We start from the raw sequence: 20,720 nt of genomic DNA on the forward strand, positions 1-20,720 counted from the left end.
TTGTACCAGCAGCAAATTGTTGTGGTGTTGCTGTCCACTTATGCTTATCTCAAGCCGATAACGTCCATCACGATAGGCCGACGCTGCCTCCACATGTCGCATTGATATTGTCCACCGCAACTACAGTTCACGCATACCAAAGAGCGCGACCAAACTTGTCCACCTTTGAATCATAAAATTTTATCGCGCTGACCATGTGTTCTACGCATAAATTATCGTAATAATCGGAATCAAGTTCGCTTCAAGAATAATTTCTCAAACCATCTACCTGTCGCCAAAAACATGACCGCGCCCGGCTTCGGTGTTTACACACCACTTGTGACATATTTCCACGACGATGAAACTCTCGATCTTGAGATTACTAGTCAACACGCTTTGCGAATGGCACATGGTGGGGTGACAGGCTTTGTCCTTCAGGGCTCGAACGGCGAAGCTCCCCACCTCATGCACGAGGAGAGAAAAGATCTTGTCAAAAGTATCAGAAAGACACTGGACAGTAGTGGTCACGAGAACATCACACTCATTGTTGGTTGCGGCGCGCCCAGCGTCTTCGAGACCCTCGTCTACATCAGAGAAGCCAAAGAATGTGGAGCAAACTTTGCTCTGCTCCTTCCCCCGAGCTACTGGGCAGCAGCCATGAGTTCTGATGTGCTGGAAAAGTTCTTCTCAGCAGTGAGTTCATCCTCAACAACAATTTCTTCCATCGACTGACATCATGTTAGGTCGCCGCAGAGACGTCGCTTCCTTTCCTCATCTACAACTTCCCAGCCGTCACGGCGGGTATCGACATGTCTTCAGATCTCATCAGAATTCTAGCGACAAAGTTTCCAGGCAAAATCGTCGGTGCCAAACTAACCTGCGGCAATCTGGGCAAACTCCAACGTCTTGCCTATCCACCTCTTCCTGGAGCCTTTTCAGTCTTCGCCGGCAAATCTGATTTTTTCCTCCCTGGTCTGGTAGCAGGTTCTAATGGTGTTATTGCTGCGCTCGCCAATCTTACTCCAAAAGCACATGTCAAGATGCTGCAACTCTATTCGTCGGGCAGCTTGAAGGATGCGGTTGAGTTGCAAACAAAGCTCAGTCATGCCGATTGGCACTTGTCAAAAGTTGGTGTCGCGGGGGTGAAGGCGGTGGTTGCGGAATACTTTGGTTACGGCTCGGGCAAGGGTCGGAGACCGCTGGGAGTGTTTGATATCGCCACCCTCTCAGAGAACTCAAAACAGGCATTCGACTGTGTTGTAGATATCGAAAGGAGTCTTTGAGTCAGTGACATAGTCCTGACGGTGAAATAATGGAATGCAAGTCAGATGATGATCGAACTTGATCCTGCAGAGAGTGTTTGGAATTGCTGTAGTCGCGTACTATTCATATTGGTGGATCTCGAGTCAACGTCTGTCAGAAGGCCTGCACATCCAATGGAGACCTTGACTATTGCATCAAAGCTTAGCATGAAATCAACAGCATGATGATAATTAGTAGGTCTCAGTTGTGGAGCGAACACGATACGAGTAAATGATGTTATTTGTTGTATGATCTCAGATGCCCTGACGGCTGTTTGCCGACCAAAAGGGAAGCCCTCCCTCGACTCTGAGAGTTCCGTAAACGGAACTGCTATCGAGATTCTCTCCAGCGTAGTTTCGGGCGTTTAGCATATGGCTGAGAGCGAGTTCAATCGCTGGTACGCGCATTCCAGCCTCACTTGCTATCGAAAGAGCATGCTTGCTATCTTTGATGGACAGCGATACTGCAAACCCCGGGGACTTGTCATGAGGCGGTGCATACGAGCCAGAGGTAAGCCTAATGAGAACTGTAAGCGCATGCTGCCGCCAGCTTCTTGAATGAGATAGAAAGCCCACCTTTTCGAGTAGCTTGATAATACAGGTCCGAACATGCTACCGATAAACTCTTCTGCCGTTTCGGTACCCAATCCAGTCTTTTCTGCAAACACTTGCACTTCTGAAATCAGCTCTTGCAAGCCGATCACCATGATATTACTACCAAGCATTAGCATAACTGGAGATTGAGTCCAAATCAATACATACCCCGTGATCTTCAGCAAACTTGATCTCGAGACATCTTCGCCACAGTCAATAATCTGCTTTGCCATTACGCCAATGACATAAGGTCGAATCTTCTCGATGGCTTGTGAAGGCCCCGCCATTGCAAATATGAGTTGTCCAGAAGCGGCCATCTGGCTGGCGCCGAAGACTGGAGATGCAACGAAGATGGCCTTCTTCTCGGCAAGCTTCGCCGCCACCTTTTTCGACGTCTCGGGATGGACTGTGGAAGTATCCACGAATATTTTGTGTTCCAAATCGCCAACAGCAAGTGCTTCATCAACCAGAGAGTGCAGCACCTCGTCATTCGAGATCTGAGGTCCGTCAGCGATTGATTCATGAAGTCGCGAGGTTGGAAAGTCTACCATTGTAAAGATGATGTCGGACTGTTGGACCAAACTAGGGAAGTCCGCGACCGATTCAGCGCCTAATGCTTCCAGCGATTTTCCTTTGTCGAGAGATCTGTTTGAGAAGCGAAGTGGAGGCAGACTCTGACGTCCCAGACAGGTTTGCAGGTTTTCTGACATCCCGATACCCATAGAGCCAAGACCGAACTGAAAATGTGAGTATGGTACAATTCGCAAAGTAGAGGCAAAATACTGACCCATCCTAGTCGCAAGCCTTCCGGCTGAGAATTGTTGTCCAACATTGAAAGTTTATTGTAGACTGGTTAGATTCGGAATTATCGATGAATGGCAAATAGGCAGTTGATTTGTAGGATTGGGGTGGACCTCCACCACCGATGATCACTCCACACTCTACCTCCACCTAACTCCACCAACTTTTGGAAGGGACATGCCGACCAAACAATTTTTTCAGGAAGCTTGTCAGAGTCAAGACGTGATCAGATGAGTATGCGGACTAAGTCGAATGAAGCTCAGGCTCGCCAGTGTGATTACGACTCCGTTGCGAAGACATCAAAAGTCCTTCGGTCTCCGACAGGATGTCGCGTATCATACAATTTATGGGAATCGAAGTCGTGCCAAAAGCCCTGGACATCAACAACATGAGACTGGCTTCCACTTCGTCAGGCCCGGTATCCGAGTCCCGCTCTGGCGATACGAGACTGTCAAGGCTTTCACGTATCAATTGTATCATTATCTTTGCAGGGTTGAAAGCTGATAGTGGCGTTTTGTCTCCAGTCTTCTCGAGATCTTGAATAGCAACCCGTAACGTTCTCCAGAGTAGTAATAACAGCCTGTATGCCTGAGCTGTCATCCAAGGCGGTCCCTGGATTGAGTTATGCTCTGCCGACTCCAGGATGACAGGCACAGACTTCAGCAAATCATCCCACATAGTCAAGGAGACTCCTTCACTTGAGGCTCTTCTTGTCGTAACAGCAGCCCTTCTTGTGGCTACTCCGCTGCCCAAGATGAGGTGTGTAGATGTCGCAAGTCCAGCAGCAAGTGTCGTATCCACAACTCCTGCAACCATCATCACATCCGGCTCGCAAAGTGATATGCGAATTGCCCACGAGTTGAGCTGGATTGATCTCCTCATTTGAGGTTGGCAGAGGTCTTCCTTGTCGCATAGACTTAGGATCAAAGATATTGCAGCGTTGATGCATCTATTCTGTGTCGGAGGTAAGACGTGATATGCAGAAGGATCTGGTAGGACAGGCGGCATCTGGTAATAAGATGCTGAAAAGTCGCGTACCAATGATTCGACGCTGGTGACGATACACATGATCGCGAAAGGACAAGCCGATATCTGTTGTACCAGCTTTGCCGAGGGTTTCCCATTCAAAATAGCTTGGGTGATTTGTGTCATGCTCATTTTGCTCGCAATGTCCGAGGTTTCCGTTGTCAGGGTACCATCCTGAAGACATCCTTGGACAAGATCTAGCCAGTCTTCTGCAGACGATGCTTCCCATATTTTGTTCGCTGCTGGTAGCCACCAAGTTGATTCCGTAGACCAAAGAAAGGGCCGAGAGTTACAGACAAAACTGATCTGGAGATCGATCAAGGAAAGCGCATACACACATATGCGAAACGTCTCTTGCGATATGAACTTCGACCAAGCGCGTGTCAGGTCTTGTTCTTTCCAGTTGGCAGTCTGATGAAGCTGTGCTGTCCAGAGCTTGTCGCGACGAAGAGTCATGTCTTGATTGAGGACGCATCGAGAGCGCAAGTTCTTCTGAAATCAGCCGGGAATGTATCAGTCGCTTCCCCAGTACAACACTTACGTTGACCAGCTTTTGGAGCATGCTAATACTAACGTCTGATGACTTTGTGTCTCCATGATAGAAGCCAAAGATCACGTGGAGGATCCAAGCTTGCAAAACCCACCGCTCGCATAGCATCGAAGGTTTGTTATTGACCTATCACGTTTCAGCGGGAAGACGATACATCGGACTTTGAGGGCGCCAGCCTACATGTGTTCTCAATTCTTTGACGCCAGCAGCCCAGAGTGAATATCCAAGTCGGCACCGAGAGTGAGGGTCTGTATCGCTAGTTGAATAGACACTTCCCAGAGCTACCACAATCGAAACGAGCAATGGTTGGTCATTAGCCAATGAGAAGGTGTAACGATGTACAACTGGTAAAAAGGGATGCAAGTGCGTAAAGTAAGCTGTTGCAAAAGCCATTGAAGTATGACGGGAGACGCCAAACCGGGCAAGTACGTCTGCATTGTTGCGTGGAGCTGAGGTAGGCGAGATGTTGTCTGTAATGCCATGCGCCGTCGGGTCTGCTTCAACAGCGTATGTAGGCAAGTTTTTCAGGAAACATGGATCGGTCAGAATACCGAACATGTCGTCTTCGAATTGATAATGCGCATCTTGATTCAGTGATGATTGAGGCGGCTCATGTTCCGGACGACCACTCGGATCCGTTGGAGAGATCTGGGTATCGGAGACGAAAGCGGTCTCGTATCCATAGGCTTCGGTCCCCTGAGCAATTTGCGTGACGGCATTATTGCGCGAGATGACATGCTGCACCTCGAAATCTTCAACGTCCTGAGCAACCCGTGTTTCTTGAACCTCATTGTCATCTTGTTGCTCGAGGCGCGTAAGTTGATCAACTCCGCCAAGCTGGTTGATGTTTGTATCGTAATAGCTCAGTTCATCGTGCTGATGAGCTCCCGCCTCGGTTGTGGGAATTGAATTCCCCATCCTTTCAACAAGCTGGGCTGTTTGTCGACTTCCCTGAGACCGACGCTTTCTGGATTTCAGACCACGTTTGCAGCGCTCCATGTGACGCTTGCACACGTCTCTGCAGTACATCATGAGCAGTCATTCTTGGCTCATCCGTGGAAGTTCTTACCGGCGCGAGAAGCTTGCATCACAATGATCACATTTGAAAGGTCGCTGTCGATCAGTGGCAGCATGCTCTATTTTCTCGTAAATAAGCGGTGTTTGCTAGTGGTTGTTTTGAAGATATCGTACGGCTTCGTCTATGTCGCTCCAGATTTTCCTATCTATTGATTAGGCACTATCGCAAATTTGTGGGAGGCTTGTAAGTCACGGTTCGAGTAAATGACTTCTCACAGTGAAGGCAATCATGAATGCGTGCACTCATAGTGTCATGTTTGAGGGCTGGAGAAGCAGCCTATACCCCGCCAATTCGGTGGACAAGATCACGGTGGACAAGCTGTCTTTTTACGTTCGCCCAACACCCCGCATGAGATAAGAACAAGATAAGCGCGCGGCTTTAGAAACCAATGAGTCACTAATCGAGGCTCAGGGATCAACTCAGACACGTGCACACACTACGAATTGGATACTCCGGTCACGGATTCTGTTGTATGCTGCTCTAATTCTGCTCTCCGAGCGTCTTGGCTAATTGAACACTACCTCCAGCGACTGGCACGATGTTTTGCAAGACTCGGAGAGATTGGGGTAGGACTGAGGCACCTTGGCTTGACCCATAGCCACCACCTCCAGGGGTATGAATCAAAAATCGATCGCCTGGGCTGGCTTTGACCGAGCCCTTGCCTCCAACATTAATCTGTCTGCCGTCGGCACGGATCCAGACATTGAGCCCCCGACTACCTCCCTCTCCGCCCTTGAGACCATAGGGTTGGAAGGCTCGCCTTTCTGACAGTATGGAGGCTGTCATCGGGATACGAAATTCGACATCACGGACCACACCGTCTCCTCCGCACAATTCACCACGACCTCCACTGTTTGGGCGTATCGCAAACTGGCGCAGTACCACGGGGTAGCGGCGTTCCAAAGATTCCGGGTCCGTGATGCGCGTGTTGGTCATATTGGTGTGTACGCCGCTTGTGCCATGCCAGGTTGGTCCGGCGCCGCTTCCACCGCAGATAGTCTCATAGTATCCGAAACCTCCTTCACCGTCAACGCCGAAAGTGAAGTTGTTCATGCAGCCCTGGCTCGCGGCGCAGGTCTCGAAAGCTCTGAAGATAACGTCCACGATTCTCTGAGATGTGAGCACATTTCCCGCACATACAGCGGCTCCAGCAGATGGGTGTAGGAAACAACCGTCTGGTATAACAATGTCGACGGGCTTGATGCATCCATGGTTTAGAGGAATGTCAGAGCTGACCATACATCTCAAAGCATAAATGATGGCAGAGGTGGTGATCGCCAGGGGTGCGTTCCAATTACCTGCACGAACCGTTAGTCGACCGCTGTCGCATGTCCTCTTGGAGAAAAGCACTTACCAAGCACCTCCGGTCCCGTACCGGTAAAGTCAAAAGAGGCAGAACCAGTTTCCCCGTTGATGCGCACGTTCAAGACGACAGCGGTACCATCATCCATGTAATCAGTGGCAGATACAGTTCGGAACTTGTTACCTTGCGCTATCTTCCTAAACAGGTTTCGGATTGCTAGCTCCGCGGCATCCTGTATAGCTCCCATGTATACCTGCAACAGTGAGAACACCTTCTGTAAGCCTTGGATGTTATCAACTTACATGAACGACGTCCATAGTATACTCAGCGATCATTTGTCGTATCAGTCGAATTCCGCAGTGATTGGCGGCAACTTGAGCTTTCAGATCTGCGACATTATCCTTGTAGCAACGACTTCCGCTGCAGCCGGGATGTTTGGCAGGCTCTTCCAGTAAGATCTTGTGAACACCTTCTTCGTCCATTCTTCCCTCGCTAATGAGTTTGAAGGAAGAGAAAACGGCGCCTTCTTCCCATAGTTCCGTCGAGTTGGGTGGCATTGATCCTGGTGCTATCCCACCGACCTTGAAAAAACAATTAGTAACAGCATGAATCGAACAGTACATTGACTCACATCAGCATGATGCCCTCGAGATGCAGCCCAGAAGATGATATCACGGCCCTCCGCATCAAAGACAGGAGTGATGACGGTCAGATCTGGAAGATGCACGCCACCGAATACAGGAGAGTTCGACAGTATCACATCGCCATCTTTGAGTCTGCCAGACCAATGCTTCACTTGTGATTTGACAGCAAAGGCCATGCTGCCAATCATCGCGGGAACATGAGGCGCGTTCGCAACGAGGTCACCTTCGGGTGTAAAGATTGCGCAGCTAAAGTCCAACCTCTCCTTGATATTGGCACTGATACTGACCTTCTGCAGAGTTCGACCCATCTGTTCGGCAACCCCGAAGAAGCGGTGTTTGAAGACGGATAGTTGCACAGGGTTAATGACTGAGCTACTGATCTCCTGGCGACCAGCAGAGGGAAGATCAATCACAATGATGTTGCTGAGGACCGTGGCCGTGGCCGCAGGGGTAATGACGATGGTCTGAGTCTCATCAACGATCAAGCATGGACCTTGCACTCGTGATCCGGTAGAGAGTTCGTCGAGCTTGTAAATGGGAGTTTTGATGTAGCCAAACGATTTGAAGAACACAGATCTCAAGAGGAATGGCTCAGAGACACGCTCGAGCTTGTGATACGATGCCAGCTCTTCATTCCAAGACTGGCCATGTTCGTCTTGTCCTTTGCCCACCGACCGGACTCGGATTTGATCGACGTATACATCGCGATCTGGTGTATAACCAAACTCTTGCTTGTGTGATTCGACAAATGACTTTAACGTATCTTTCTCAGGCGTGACTGGGATGACAATGGCAGTATCGCTGCCGTCATAGCGCATGCTTAGGTAGCTGGTAGATTCGATTGGTCCGAAGAACCCATCCGAGACCAAATCTTGTTCGGCCTTTCTGGTGAGATTGCTAAGGTCTTCATCGAGCGAGTCAAGTGCTTTCAAGTCGTATCGCTTCAGGTAAGCTTCTTCTCGATCCTCTACGATATCTGCAAGTCCGATGCCGTAAGCCGATAGTACCGAAGAGTACTTGTGAATCAGCACTCGCTTGATGCCGAGAATCGTGGCGATCTCGCATGCGTGCTGACCGCCAGCGCCACCAAATGATGCTAGATTGTGGGAGCTGGTATCGTGACCTCTGGCCTCTGTTAAAGAGCGGATGGGGCCAGACATGGCGTTGTTGGCTACCTCGATGAAGCCAGCTGCGATTTCTCGCCATGACAATGACTGTCCGGACTCCTGATTGATCTTTTCACTCAGCTCGATGAACATATCCCGAACAATTTGTGAATCGAGTAGCTGATTCTCGTCAGGGCCAAAGATGGACGGAAATTGATCTGGTATCAATCTTCCGAGAGCCAGATTCGCATCAGTGACTGTCAAAGGGCCACCTTTTCGGTAACAAGCCGGTCCTGGATGTGAAGAAGCGCTTTCAGGTCCAACTGTGAACAACCCATCCCTCCAGCCAAGGATACTGCCGCCTCCAGCTGCTATAGTGTTGATATCGAGCTGGGGCGCTTGGACTAGAATACCTGCGGTATTAGACTCAAACAGATGCTCGAAATGTCCAGAATATCTGCTGACATCTGTAGAGGTGCCACCCATGTCAAACCCAACAACTGCAGATCCTTCATCTTTGTCAAAGCAGGTCTTTGCGTATCCGACGACGCCGCCAGCAGGACCAGAGAGAATTGCCTTGAGGCCAGAGAGCTTCGTACTTGGAACAAGGCCGCCGTCAGACTGCATGAAATCAAGACGTGTGCCGCTTGAATCGAGATCAGGAAAATTGTCAGAGAATTGCGAAAGGTACCGGTTAATGACTGGTGTGAGATAAGCGTCGATGACCGTCGAGTTTCCTCTGGGGACAATCTTTGATCTGGGTGAGATGGAGCTCGAGAGCCGGATTCTCTCAAATCCAAGACGCTTTGCGATCTCCTCAATCTGGCGTTCGTGATTCGGGAAGATGTAGGAGTGCATGAGGCAGACCGCCAACGATGTGATACCAGAAGCACGAATCTTGTTCAAACTCTTCTCCACCTCTTCGACATCCAAGGGTAGGATTACGTCTACAGTCTCTCCAGAATCGGTTCGTACTGATTCAATCGCTTCGGGAAAGCTGAGTCTCCGGCCTCGAAGGTGAGATTCAGGACAAGAATCTAGGACAACACGCTCCGAGATTTCTTCAACACAAGTGAATAAGGCGCTGGGACGGTCTATGGCCAGATTGAACATAGCCGGTCTTGACTGATTGCCGATGGTTAAGAGATCTTTGAATCCCTTAGTGATGAGAAGTGCTGTCGGCTCGCCTTTCCGCTCTAGCAAAGCATTCGTAGCGACTGTCGTTCCCATTCTGATCCATTCTGTTGACAGTCAGGTCTTGTACACACCGCCATAATCGAGATTAGAATCTGGTATACCTATCGAGCTCAAATCCATGGGACATCCTCTGGGGATCTTGATGCCCGAGTGTAGCTCTAGCACTCTTCGAATTGCTTCGGTGGGTGCATCATTGTAATTGGACGGATCTACGGACAAGATCTTGACTACAATATCCTCGCGGCCAGGCACCTTGCAGACGCAGTCGGTGAAAGTACCACCGCGGTCTTGATTTGATCAGCTTTTGCAGATAACATGGTAGAGTCAAGCCTCACCAATGGATATTCTGAGTCCTTTCTGTGCTATAGCTTCGGGCATGGTGGGTCGGAAGGGTCGGAAGGAAGTGATTGTGAACAGTGAATTCAAGATTGCAGTTTATCTTTCTGGTGTTGGATGTGTTCTTATCGGTATAACGCGCAAAGGATCTGCCTGTGGCCGGCGACAAGTTGTAGGCCGCGAAGTGGACAAGGGGAGGATTGTAGTGGAGGGCGAAGCTTGGCCGCCTGGCCGATCGTTATCGGTGGACATTGTCCACTACCTCCACCGCAGATCAGACGACGACGCTGAATACCTTTCTGCGTGCTCTCGATCAAGACTTATAACGAGGGCAGTCTTGGGAGAGTTGGGCGCTCTCGTACCCAATCACCCTTTTCAGACGCGTCGCAATCCAAGTTCCAATCATGGCTGTTCCTTCTCCGACTTCCGAGGCTTTTTTGAACGGCGGAACTACGGCAGCAACAACCGTCATCAAGAATGCCAAGCACCCTGACGATTCGCGCCGTATCATCGCGGCGGCCAGAGAAGTCTTCCCGACCAACGGCGCCAATGACAGACTTCCGAATGGCGACACTCACAACCATGCTGCGAAAGACAACAAGTATGGAGTGCTCGAAATTCCAAGCAGAAGCAACCGTCCTCTCAAAGTAATTGCCATCGGTGCTGGAGCTAGCGCGCTCAACTTCGCTCATGAGGTCGCTACGAGTGATCTCGACCTCGAACTTGTTTGCTATGAGAAGAATCCCGAGATAGGCGGAACTTGGTACGAAAACAGATACCCAGGCTGCGCTTGCGATATTCCTTCAGTCAATTATCAATACTCTTGGGCTCCCGCAGTGTGGAAGTCGTACTACTCTCCCGCTCCTGACATTTTGGCGTATTTCAAAAAGGTGGCAGACGATTACGGTTTGCGCAAGTACGTTCGACTAAGTCACAGGATTGTCGGCGCAACCTGGAATGATCACGCTCAAGAATGGTTCGTCCGGGTTGAAGATCTTGCTACGGGAAACATATTCGAGGACAAATGCAACGTGTTGATCAATGCAGCTGGTGTATTGAACAAATGGAAGTGGCCTGCCATTGAAGGAAGAGAACAATTCCAAGGCTCAATGCTCCATAGCGCTAATTGGGATGATTCAGTTGACCTTACGGGCAAGCGAGTTGCTGTAATTGGTGGCGGGTCTTCTGCAGTACAAATCGTTCCCAACATCCAGCCCATCGTCAAGAACATGAAATGCTTCGTTCGAAGTACATCATGGGTCACTGCTGGATTCGGTCAGCGATTTGCCGGCAAGGACGGCGTCAACTTCGATTATTCTGACGAGCAGAAGAACATCTTCCAGAACGATCCAGTCAAATATCTCAAGTACCGCAAGAACATTGAATCAGAGCTGAATGTTCGCTTCAAATTCATTCTCAACGGCTCTCCTGAACAGGCAGCAGCTCGCAAGGTGACACATCTCAGCCCTAATCACAAAGATCACACACTGACGTATCTCACAGTTTGCGGAAGCCGAGATGCGAAGAAAGCTTGCTCCCAAGCCTGAGATTGGTGATTTGTTGATTCCTAAGGACTTCGCTGTCGGATGTCGACGACCTACTCCTGGTAATGGATACTTGGAAGCGCTCTGCGAAGCTAATGTCGAGGTCATCAGTGACACAATCGCCAAGATCACATCTACAGGCATTCAAACAGCAGATGGCGTCGACCACGACGTCGATATCATAATCTGCGCAACAGGATTCGACGTCAGTTGGCGCCCTGCGTATCCGACTATTGGCCGTCATGCCAAAAATCTTGCGAAGGAATGGGAACAAATCCCTAGCACCTACCTCTCAATCACAGTACCCGACTTTCCAAATTACCTTAGTGAGTATCTTACACTGCTGTCTTTCTGCAATCATTCACTGACACGGATTAGTATTCAATGGACCCTTTGGCCCATATGGCCATGGAAGCTTTCTGGCAATCACCGAGACCATCGCAAAGCACTTTATGCAAATGCTTAGGAAAATGTCTGAAGAGCGCGTATCTTCATTCGCTCCGACTCAAGACGCTGTGAATGACTTTGCCGAACACCGGCGCTCATTCCTTCCTCGCACTGCTTGGACCTCACCATGCCGTTCGTGGTTCAAACAAGGCACAGTGGATGGTGAGCCCATGATGTGGCCGGGGTCCCGTATCCACTTCTTTGAGACCTTGGAAAAGGTCCGCTGGGAGGATTACGATCTGAAACACGTGGAGAAAAATCGATTTGCCTATCTTTCTAATGGATTCGCCAGCCGGGAAAGCGACGGTCGCGATCTCAGCTGGTATCTGGGGTTGCTAGATGGAAAAGACACACAGCCTGAATTTACGGAGGCAGATGTGTTGGACTTTTTGATGAAGGATGTTTGATGTATGGCTTTCTTTGAGATTGATAGATCTCTTCAATCCGGTTGTCGAAGTCGATCTGCGCATCATGACACTGTCGACCATCAGGAAGTCTATTTCATCCTAATTTTGAGAGACCATCTCGGACTTGTGAAGTGAACATAGTTTCAGCCTCATTTTTAACGAAAGGTTGCAATCCAATGGTCCACATGTCACGTCATCAACCATCCCCTTGTGCTCAACTTGGTCGTGCGTATAGCCGTCAGAAAGCACGGTAGACCTCGAACAAGAGTTGTGGTCCGGTGAAAGCCTATCGAGCAATTCATCTATATGCACGGATCTTAAAAGTCAAAAACATTGTGCATGTCTACAGGCTCTGAGTTTTCGGAGAGCAGCTACGGGAGGAAGACGAAGGTGATGGAGTTGTGTGACGGCAGAACAGGTTTGAGACTATAAGACACCGAAGACTGTAGAACACAGACAAAAAGTCTAGAAAGAGGTCCTCAGATCGTTTAAAATCTAGCATATAGTGACAGAAACACGAGAAGGTGTGAATTATCCATGGTTCCCAGCTGTTGGAATGAGACCAGGGTTGTCCCCGCAGCATCGCTGATTGACAAACAGCGGAGGAAGTTTAGTCCGAGGAAGGATTGCCCGCGCTTTTGAACACCGTGCCAAGCCCCAGGATATTCGAGCTTGCTTCCAGCTTCGAAGTCCAAACACAGATCCCATCATGCGACTCATGTCGCCCATGTTTCAAAGGCATGAAGGATACGGAAAGAAAAATTCGAAGGCTGAATTCGAATTGTGAGCGGGTGTTGAGCGCGGAAATATAGCCAGGATTTCTTGCCTGCCGCGCTGAGTAAGCTGACTGACGCAGCAAGCCTCGTTCGTACAATGGTCAGCCCTTTTTCGAGCTAGACCGTATCCTGAAGGAATGATCGTGGCTCAGTGAGCTCATTATTACTTTCTCTAGATCCTGGTATAAGAGGACATGTCACTCCCATTCTTTCCGATCGAACTCCTTGTCGTGCGGGCTATCAGGATCACTATTTTCCATTATGCCTCGGCTGTCGCGATACCAACTCGATATACCCTTCAAAGATGTGCTTTCCTTTTGCTCGGAAACACAGTCCAAAATAGACCAGGACAAGCCTGTGAGGTATACCAAGCCTGGACTACGAGCGATTGTTGACAATGACCTAGATTTATATCGATTGTCGCAATCCAACACAGAGCATATCTTCAAGAGAAGCTTGGAAATTAATCCGCACTCTTATCGCCGGCTTTCGACATGCAGGTTTGAAAGCCGGCGATTGTGTCTGCATACACACATTCAATTTCGTAAATGCCGCGTATTCTCATCTGCTCGAAATTTTTTCTCATCAGCTCCAGATTCATTATCCGATTCTTGTGCAAGCCATCATCGGTGCTGGCGGAGTCTTTGTGGGTACGAATCCTGCCTACACGCCCACAGAGCTTGGTCATGCCCTTGAGACTTCGTTGGCCAAGTTTATCATCACTGAGCCGGAGCTGCTTCAAAACATCAAACAGCCTGCAGTTGCTCTGGGAATATCAGGGGAGCGTGTCTTCCTCACGAACCACGAAAATACAGATGCGCAAAGTGCGATGAGACCCTGGCGTACATTATTGGAGCATGGCCAAAAAGATTGGTCACAATTTGACGACGAGGAAAAATCGAAGACTACAAATGCTATGCTACTGTACGTGTCAAGGACTCTCAAGTTGTGTTCAGGGCTAATACCTTTCTTGCACCCGACAGCTTCAGCAGCGGCACAACCGGTCTTCCCAAAGCTACTCAAATCTCGCACTACAATCTTATCGCTCAGCATATTTTGGTGCATGAGAACCCACAACATCCGGAGAGGTACCCAGTGTCCAGAATAATGTCTCTACCCATGTTCCACGCGGCTGCAGCTCCTTACACCCATCTGTCGAGTCTTCGAGCTGGCTACCCGGTCTTCGTCATGAGGCGATTCGAGCTTTCCCTCTACCTGAGTTCTATCGAACGCTTCGGTATCACGAGCCTCATGATGGTCCCTCCAATGGTCACAGCAGTAATCGCCTATTCTTCGTCAGGACCAGATCTTCGAGCCCAAGTTAGACAAACCCTTCAGTCCGTGCGAAGTGTGATTGTTGGAGCAGCACCATTGAGCAAAGAAACACAAGCGAGAATGCAAACACTTCTCCCCGAGCAAAGTCCAATCACTCAAGTCTGGGCTATGAGCGAGACAAGCTGCATAGCTTCATGCACGTACTGGCCAGAGTTCGAAAACACTGGCTCAGTGGGGCGTTTCTTACCAGGCATAGATGCGAAAGTGGTCGATGAGTCCGGATCGGAAGTTCCTGACGGTATGCGGGGAGAATTGTGCGTCCGTGGCCCAACGATAACTCGAGGCTACGTCAACAATCCAGAAGCTCGCGCTCGAGACTGGGATCAAGATGGCTATTTTCATACTGGCGATATCGTGTACCAAGACCAATCAACGGAGCTTTGGTATGTTGTCGACAGGAAGAAAGAGTTGATCAAAGTCCGCGGCTTCCAGGTCTCTCCGGCAGAAATCGAGGCAGCGCTGGTCTCGCATCCCTTGGTTCAGGATGTCGCGGTGATCGGCGTAGATGGTGGTGAAGATGGCGAGCTTCCTCGGGCGTACGTCATACGCAAGGACAATACCCTCAGCGAAAGTGACCTCAAAGTATGGTCCGCAGAAAGATTGGCGAGATATAAATGGCTTACTGGAGGAGCAAAGTTTGTTGACCAGATTCCAAGAAATGCTAGCGGAAAGATCTTGAAAAATCTCTTGCGAGAGCAAGCTCGAACGCTCGGGTCTCACAAGTTGTAGCAGACGTGGAAAGAGATATGGCTCGACTTTATGTTTTTAAACCAATTGCACGAGGAAAAATGTTGGTGTTCTTGAGCTATTCGCGTTCCTTGTAGTTACTCTTAGTCTAAGGTCCATGTACGTTCCTAATTCCTGCATCAGTTCAAGAAGACACCTTCCCCATCTCAAAGATGGTACGATCAAAAGACTCCGGCTCCCGGCCTAGTAGGTCTCCGAGAAGGGTACGCGTGACACATGCCTCTCCTTCCCTAATGGCATCAAATGCAGTCGCCCACTTGATACCAGCTTCGCCAGACCCATAACCAGAAGCGCCATTGATGGACGGCTGCGAAGCGTATTCCTCCTTTGTAACACACTTTGTCTTGACCTCAACCTTAGCAGCTTCACCGAGAACAGCGACAGACTCTTCAAGCGACCAATCTTCGGGACCGGACAGCAGCAGCGTACGATTGACGTAGGGAAATCCAGCCTCGCTGTGAACATGCTGAGCAATAATCTTCGCCGTAGCTTCACCAAGCTCATCCTGTTTGGCCCAAGCAATACCAGCACCTTTACCATCATGAGGAATACAAATCTCCTTGGTCGGGTTCTTGAGGTCGAAAAATGCGGTGTACAGAGGGAAGCTTTCGGAGTAGAGTCCCTGTCGAACTATGGTGTAGGTAAAGGCCGAATGTTCCTTGGCAATACTCGCAAGGTATTTCTCAGTGTCGAGGTGAGCCTGCATGACATATGCCAGTGAGGTTGGGTTACCGTCGCCACCAAACGCGAGAGAACTGTAGGTGATATGGCTAACGCCGTTGCGGATAGCTTCGTCAATGGCAAGTTTGTGGACCTATCTTTGTATCAGTGACGCCGCATATCAAGACTGCGGAAGCATGACGTACCTTGAATCTATGCTCGTGCTCAATGCTCGCATACGAGATAAGATTTAGATGTTTGATTCCGACAAAGACATCTTTAAGTGTCTCCTCTTTGTCGTAGTCTGCGTAGCGGGTCTCGACACCAGCATCGGTCCAGGCCTTGGAGATCTTCTGAGGATTACGAGCGATGAGAACGATTTCTGTTGCTGGCAGATTGTCAAGCAAGTGCCTTGAAGTGCTTCCCCCAAGTCCTCCAGAAGCAGGGAAAATGGCAGTCTTGGCGGATGATTGTGACATGATGATGATGAAGAAGATGATGATGATCTTTGCGCTTTGTATTTGCTTGTTTGTCTGGAGTTGTGGTATATATACGCATGAGAGACAGCGGAAGATTGCTGGACTTTTCTCGCCTTGTCTTCGTGGTTGCTTTGTCACAAAAGTTCAGGTAAGCAGATACCCCAAATGTTGGGGTTTGGCTTTGGGCGTTGGAGCACTCTCGCATTGGCCTTTTGGATTCAAGCGACTGAGTGATGAGGTTCTGCCGCGCCACTGTACCCGGGTACTGCCTCTAGAGCCATCGTAAGTCGAGACACGTAGTCGTGGCTACCTCCGCGGAGATTCTGAACAATCTGATGAAGATTTCCCAATACCAGTCTGACTGAAGGGCCAGGAACGGTAGTTTTGTCGGTGAGGGGATCGTAGTCGGTCAGGCTAGATTCCAAAGACAGTTGGGTCGAAGAGTTGACGGCTTTGATCAGGCCCATAGTGATATCGACTATCTTCTCGACTATCCCAAAGCCGTGAAATTCCAGTGCGTGTAGGTTCATCGCATGACAAGAAGTGCCAAACTTGTAGGCCACATGGTATGCAAAATCCAGGCGCAGCTCTCTATGCTCAGAGTCGTCGCGAAGAAGGCCATGCGACATGCAGAGTTCCCATATCTTGTTCAGGAGCCAGAAGTGAGTAACCACAATGTCTACTTGTTGGCTTTCAAGCAATTGATGGACCGACGGAAGCGGAGTGGAAGGTTCAGATGAGATGCTTCCAGCGAGCCAGTCTTCTCGAGCACGCTCTTGAGCTCTGAACATACGAAGTGCCAGTCTTCGGTCAAAGTCTTCGCAATGTCCGTGGCTGTACTTGCAATATCCAGCCCAGCATCCCACAACACTTTCGTCGATGGCGTTGTAGGCTTCCATTAGGTAGAGTAGACTGATCATGCCCATGCTGTCTGTCTTGTCGCGATGTGCGGAATAGGAAGTGAAAGAACCAAAGGCGCGAATGAAACAAGCGTTGGCGGTGGGGCTACCTCGAGATTTGATGGTGTAGCGCTTCTGGTGTGCGAATGTTCTGTGAAGAGAGTCAGTGAATTGTTGATAGAACCTCCCCATGTGCTAATATCTGTCATGCGTATAGCTGTAGAGCTGCACGATTGTAACAGTTTCAGAGGTAGCCTCTGTTGAGAACGTGATAGTTAGCGCCTCTCTGCGGACGACCTGAGCAATATCGGAAATATTGTGCATTTCTACAGACCAGATAACCCAAGGCACGGCCGTGGGAGATGGGTAGAAGTGGCAGAACTGAGCAAACGGGGAGGAAGGGGAAGATACGATCAGGAAGAAATAAAGTTGGGAAAGCTTACCTCTCCGTAACAGACAATACCAGATATGTTCGTAACCACTGGTCTCTTGTCTCTGGGTCGAGACTGTCGTATGCCCGAGGTTTGTCCATATCCATGGACAACGCAAGATCAACGGCTTCTCTCAAGCGGTGATTCGCTGCTCTGTGTTGGCCGCTGCCGAAGAGGAAAGCAAAGATGAAGAAACTGGTCAAGACCATGTAGATGTTCGGGATCTCTCCGAAGTCGACCGTCATCCGCATTTTCAGTGACTCTTCCAGGAACATTCGAGCTTGGATGGATCATGACGGTGTTGACACTTCCTCATGGCTTTGCACGGGCTGCGTCATGGCGAAAGCGCAGAGTGCGAGCAGCATTGCGCCGAACTGTGGGTCGTGATGATGTGTCTGGAGATGCATTTTCTGGTAGATCATCGTCCGGCTCAAGACAGGCACAGTCGGGTGCAACTCTTGGAAGTTGACATCAAGCCAAGGTAGAAGTGAATCCTGACCGATCTTCCTGGGCCATACATCGGTAGCTTCGGCGACTGGGGAGAGGTCTCGTTCTCTTTTGACGGTGACGAGATTCGAAGAGTCATTTGATGATGGTGATCCGATCGGCAGACTGGGTGGCGTGCACTCGGTTGTATCAAGCTCGCCGTTCACATACAGTGAAGGATCTTCATGAATGAAGACGAGAGACGGCACAGGGTTTGTAGCAGCATTGTCATCTGGGCTCTGGAGGTAGGAAGTCGTTGACGGCGAGACTGCGAGAGATGGGAGAGAATCTATAGCAGCCACAACAAGACCGTCTGACGATGCTGTACTCATACGGTGCGAGGTTACTGAGTATGATGCGGTCGGCGGAACGCCTAGGGTTGCAGCATGCGTATTTGGCATGGATGTTGTGTCCTCGCCAAGTTGCAGAACATTCTCTCCAGGGCTCGTCTTGGACTCGCGTCGTTGCGTCGTTGCGGACCGGCCAGAAGGAGGACCTCTCTTCTTGAGTATCGTGTCGAAAGTGCAAACCAGATTTCGACTTGTGCAACTCTTGCAAGAATTGCCCATGTCGCAGCGTACCTTTTTCTGTCTGCAGAGATCACATGCTCTATCTCCAGCGGTACTTGGCGCTACTGCGATGTTGAGTGTCGAGAACATGTTGCTGCTGCTTGTTGTGTGTAGAAGATTGAGGGAAGATTGCCAAAGAAAGAACGCGGAGGGCTCCAACAATCGCGGCTTCCCTGGTTGGAAAAGTTCGTTGTTTGCTCCTTCTCAAAGTCCAACCACAACGACTCCAAGACATTCTGGCCCATTTGTCAAAGAGATTCTACGCTCGTTGGCCTTCGATGGTGAATTGGAAAACATTGTGCTGTTCTTCAAGAAGAAATTCATCATCCGTAGTCCGCAAAAGTTTGTCTGCACACAGCACTTGCACCTGGACAGATCGACTCTCTCTCTTCGAAGATAAGCGACAGTCGATCCGGAAAAACGCATGTCTTCACGGCATGTGCTCCTGCTTGGACGTTGTTCCGCGTGTGTGGTTGTGTTCATGACTCCTGGCTAATAAGGATAAGATCCTGCTTCTGTTTGAGTTTATAACTAATATTACTGCTCTCCTGTCGCTCGGTGTACGCTAGACTGTATCACTCCAACTCTCAAACTGCAGCGACGCGCATGCCTTCACGCGTCGAAATGCACGATGATGTTGAGCAATAGCTTATCGTCCACAGAGAGTAACACTTGTAGGTCTTCTCCTTGGGCCTAGCTCTACTTGCAAAAATCATTGTGAGTTCCTGCAGTGCCAATGACGGATCTTCGTGTTTTGCGTTGGAGGTAAGCCCTACTGGAAGTTCAATGCCGGGCACATCTTAGCGGGCGAACGCGCTGACTCCGAAAAGATTGTGCATTTCTGCAGTCTCCATATTAAGCTGTGGTCGGAGAAGGGAGGAAGCTGTCGATCATGGTTTGGGTAGCTTCTGTTTGTTCTCCCTTCTACCCTCATCCACGATCAAACACATAGGTATTTGACTGAGACAAATCCCGTTCATTCGGCATTATCATACAACTCGATATACTCGCCATCAAACCTTCCCGAAGGCTCATACTGCCACGGCAGAGGCAAAGATCCCTTGTACTTCTTCCCCTTCTTCCCTTTCGCAAAACGAGATGGCATTCATCATTATGTACCCTACAGCTCCTTCTTCATTCTTCTGCCTCTTTCTCTCTCGCCATACTTCATCACTATCAGAAGGATCGCGGAAACGACATTCTCCAAATCGAGGTAGAATATTTGATACGAAGATTCTCGTTCGCCACGTCGGACAAGAATATTTCTCGTCTTGATGTCGAAATTGATGAAGTTGTTTTCTGCGATCTTTCTGATGATATCCACGGCTTGATTGCAAATGGAAGCCCAATCTGACTCTGGTGTTTCTTTCACAATGTCGTGGGGAGGAAAACCGGAAATGTGTTCCATGAGGATGGCTCTAATTTCCGTGTACTCCGTCAACCCCTCATCTTGCTGTATGACAGTATATTGTGGAGACAATCGTACATCTGCAAAGAGCGTCGGGATGTGTATGCCTTGCATGTCGACGAGTTTGTCGTACACGTCCAGCTCGATCTCGTGACTTAGGCTGGATCTGGCGTAAAAGTATGCCTCTCGCTTCGGCGTATCCCATTCGTCATAGGCCAATGGACCATCCTCCTCATAGTCAAGCAAGAATTGAGGCATACAGCCTTGTCTCAAGAAAGCGATGAATTGATCTTCGGTTTCGGCGGTCGCTGGACCTGAGTGCTTGAATTCACGCAGTTCAGGTGAGTATTGGCGATCGTAGATCTTCAGGATCATCGTCGGATCCGATGGATGTCTTTCTTCTTGTTGCAATTTGACCTGAAGAACAATGGACATTGTCGATGGTTGGATAATATCAACGATCTCGACGTTGAGTTCTTTGATGTTGTCGCTGAGTTGTGGTACAGCGCTTTTGCTTCCAAGACGGTTCACCCTCAGGACTATGGTCTTTCCCACAGCATACGAGCTTCGAAAAGTTGTTAGCATACTGAAGTATCGAGGGGTTGGATTGAAGTGAA

The 20,720-nt window shown here is 49.5% G+C and overlaps 10 protein-coding genes across 10 annotated transcripts; 3 read left to right on the top strand and 7 right to left on the bottom strand.

Moving 5' to 3' along the window:
* Positions 1 to 282: 282 nt before the first annotated feature.
* Positions 283 to 1,262, top strand: M438DRAFT_372904 (dihydrodipicolinate synthetase family protein; the record flags this gene model as incomplete). Its single annotated transcript, XM_029908387.1, has 2 exons — positions 283 to 672; positions 723 to 1,262. The coding sequence occupies 2 exons, from the start codon at positions 283 to 285 to the stop codon at positions 1,260 to 1,262; spliced, it is 930 nt and encodes a 309-aa protein (XP_029762459.1).
* A 282-nt stretch (positions 1,263 to 1,544) lies between these two features.
* On the bottom strand, positions 1,545 to 2,611 carry M438DRAFT_292619 (NAD(P)-binding protein; the record flags this gene model as incomplete). Its single annotated transcript, XM_029901788.1, has 4 exons — positions 2,423 to 2,611; positions 2,043 to 2,371; positions 1,857 to 1,994; positions 1,545 to 1,797 (listed from the first exon to the last, which is right to left on the bottom strand). Coding segments are annotated over exons 1-4 (894 nt in total), but the record flags the coding sequence as incomplete, so codon positions are not given.
* Positions 2,612 to 2,812: 201 nt separating this feature from the next.
* Positions 2,813 to 5,606, bottom strand: M438DRAFT_173748 (uncharacterized protein). The gene is made up of 6 exons (XM_029899150.1): positions 5,522 to 5,606; positions 5,443 to 5,470; positions 5,321 to 5,387; positions 4,432 to 5,269; positions 4,243 to 4,377; positions 2,813 to 4,190 (listed from the first exon to the last, which is right to left on the bottom strand). The coding sequence occupies exons 1-6, from the start codon at positions 5,573 to 5,575 to the stop codon at positions 2,919 to 2,921; spliced, it is 2,394 nt and encodes a 797-aa protein (XP_029762461.1). The 5' UTR covers positions 5,576 to 5,606; the 3' UTR covers positions 2,813 to 2,918.
* Positions 5,607 to 5,758: 152 nt separating this feature from the next.
* On the bottom strand, positions 5,759 to 10,308 carry M438DRAFT_395564 (putative 5-oxoprolinase). The gene is made up of 6 exons (XM_029909220.1): positions 9,915 to 10,308; positions 9,681 to 9,866; positions 7,264 to 9,623; positions 6,935 to 7,213; positions 6,684 to 6,885; positions 5,759 to 6,627 (listed from the first exon to the last, which is right to left on the bottom strand). The coding sequence occupies exons 1-6, from the start codon at positions 9,955 to 9,957 to the stop codon at positions 5,810 to 5,812; spliced, it is 3,888 nt and encodes a 1,295-aa protein (XP_029762462.1). The 5' UTR covers positions 9,958 to 10,308; the 3' UTR covers positions 5,759 to 5,809.
* Positions 10,309 to 10,319: 11 nt separating this feature from the next.
* Positions 10,320 to 12,313, top strand: M438DRAFT_395565 (steroid monooxygenase; the record flags this gene model as incomplete). Its single annotated transcript, XM_029909221.1, has 4 exons — positions 10,320 to 10,442; positions 10,518 to 11,366; positions 11,419 to 11,785; positions 11,838 to 12,313. The coding sequence occupies 4 exons, from the start codon at positions 10,320 to 10,322 to the stop codon at positions 12,311 to 12,313; spliced, it is 1,815 nt and encodes a 604-aa protein (XP_029762463.1).
* A 745-nt stretch (positions 12,314 to 13,058) lies between these two features.
* On the top strand, positions 13,059 to 15,291 carry M438DRAFT_314645 (acetyl-CoA synthetase-like protein). The gene is made up of 4 exons (XM_029902613.1): positions 13,059 to 13,446; positions 13,496 to 13,633; positions 13,685 to 14,013; positions 14,073 to 15,291. The coding sequence occupies exons 1-4, from the start codon at positions 13,351 to 13,353 to the stop codon at positions 15,151 to 15,153; spliced, it is 1,644 nt and encodes a 547-aa protein (XP_029762464.1). The 5' UTR covers positions 13,059 to 13,350; the 3' UTR covers positions 15,154 to 15,291.
* Positions 15,292 to 15,295: 4 nt separating this feature from the next.
* Positions 15,296 to 16,310, bottom strand: M438DRAFT_333192 (NAD(P)-binding protein; the record flags this gene model as incomplete). Its single annotated transcript, XM_029903575.1, has 2 exons — positions 15,296 to 15,985; positions 16,038 to 16,310. The coding sequence occupies 2 exons, from the start codon at positions 16,308 to 16,310 to the stop codon at positions 15,296 to 15,298; spliced, it is 963 nt and encodes a 320-aa protein (XP_029762465.1).
* Positions 16,311 to 16,528: 218 nt separating this feature from the next.
* On the bottom strand, positions 16,529 to 17,891 carry M438DRAFT_333193 (uncharacterized protein; the record flags this gene model as incomplete). The annotated part of the gene is made up of 2 exons (XM_029903576.1): positions 16,529 to 17,360; positions 17,653 to 17,891. The coding sequence occupies 2 exons, from the start codon at positions 17,889 to 17,891 to the stop codon at positions 16,529 to 16,531; spliced, it is 1,071 nt and encodes a 356-aa protein (XP_029762466.1).
* Positions 17,892 to 17,930: 39 nt separating this feature from the next.
* Positions 17,931 to 18,785, bottom strand: M438DRAFT_333194 (uncharacterized protein; the record flags this gene model as incomplete). The annotated part of the gene is made up of 1 exon (XM_029903577.1): positions 17,931 to 18,785. One exon carries the CDS (start codon positions 18,783 to 18,785, stop codon positions 17,931 to 17,933), a length of 855 nt encoding a protein of 284 aa, XP_029762467.1.
* An 881-nt stretch (positions 18,786 to 19,666) lies between these two features.
* Positions 19,667 to 20,538, bottom strand: M438DRAFT_395567 (uncharacterized protein; the record flags this gene model as incomplete). The annotated part of the gene is made up of 3 exons (XM_029909222.1): positions 19,667 to 19,770; positions 19,820 to 19,896; positions 19,944 to 20,538. The coding sequence occupies 3 exons, from the start codon at positions 20,536 to 20,538 to the stop codon at positions 19,672 to 19,674; spliced, it is 771 nt and encodes a 256-aa protein (XP_029762468.1). The 3' UTR covers positions 19,667 to 19,671.
* Between the last annotated feature and the right edge of the window lie 182 nt (positions 20,539 to 20,720).

This window comes from Aureobasidium pullulans (assembly GCF_000721785.1).
Source record: "Aureobasidium pullulans EXF-150 unplaced genomic scaffold scaffold_5, whole genome shotgun sequence".
NCBI lineage: Eukaryota > Fungi > Ascomycota > Dothideomycetes > Dothideales > Saccotheciaceae > Aureobasidium > Aureobasidium pullulans.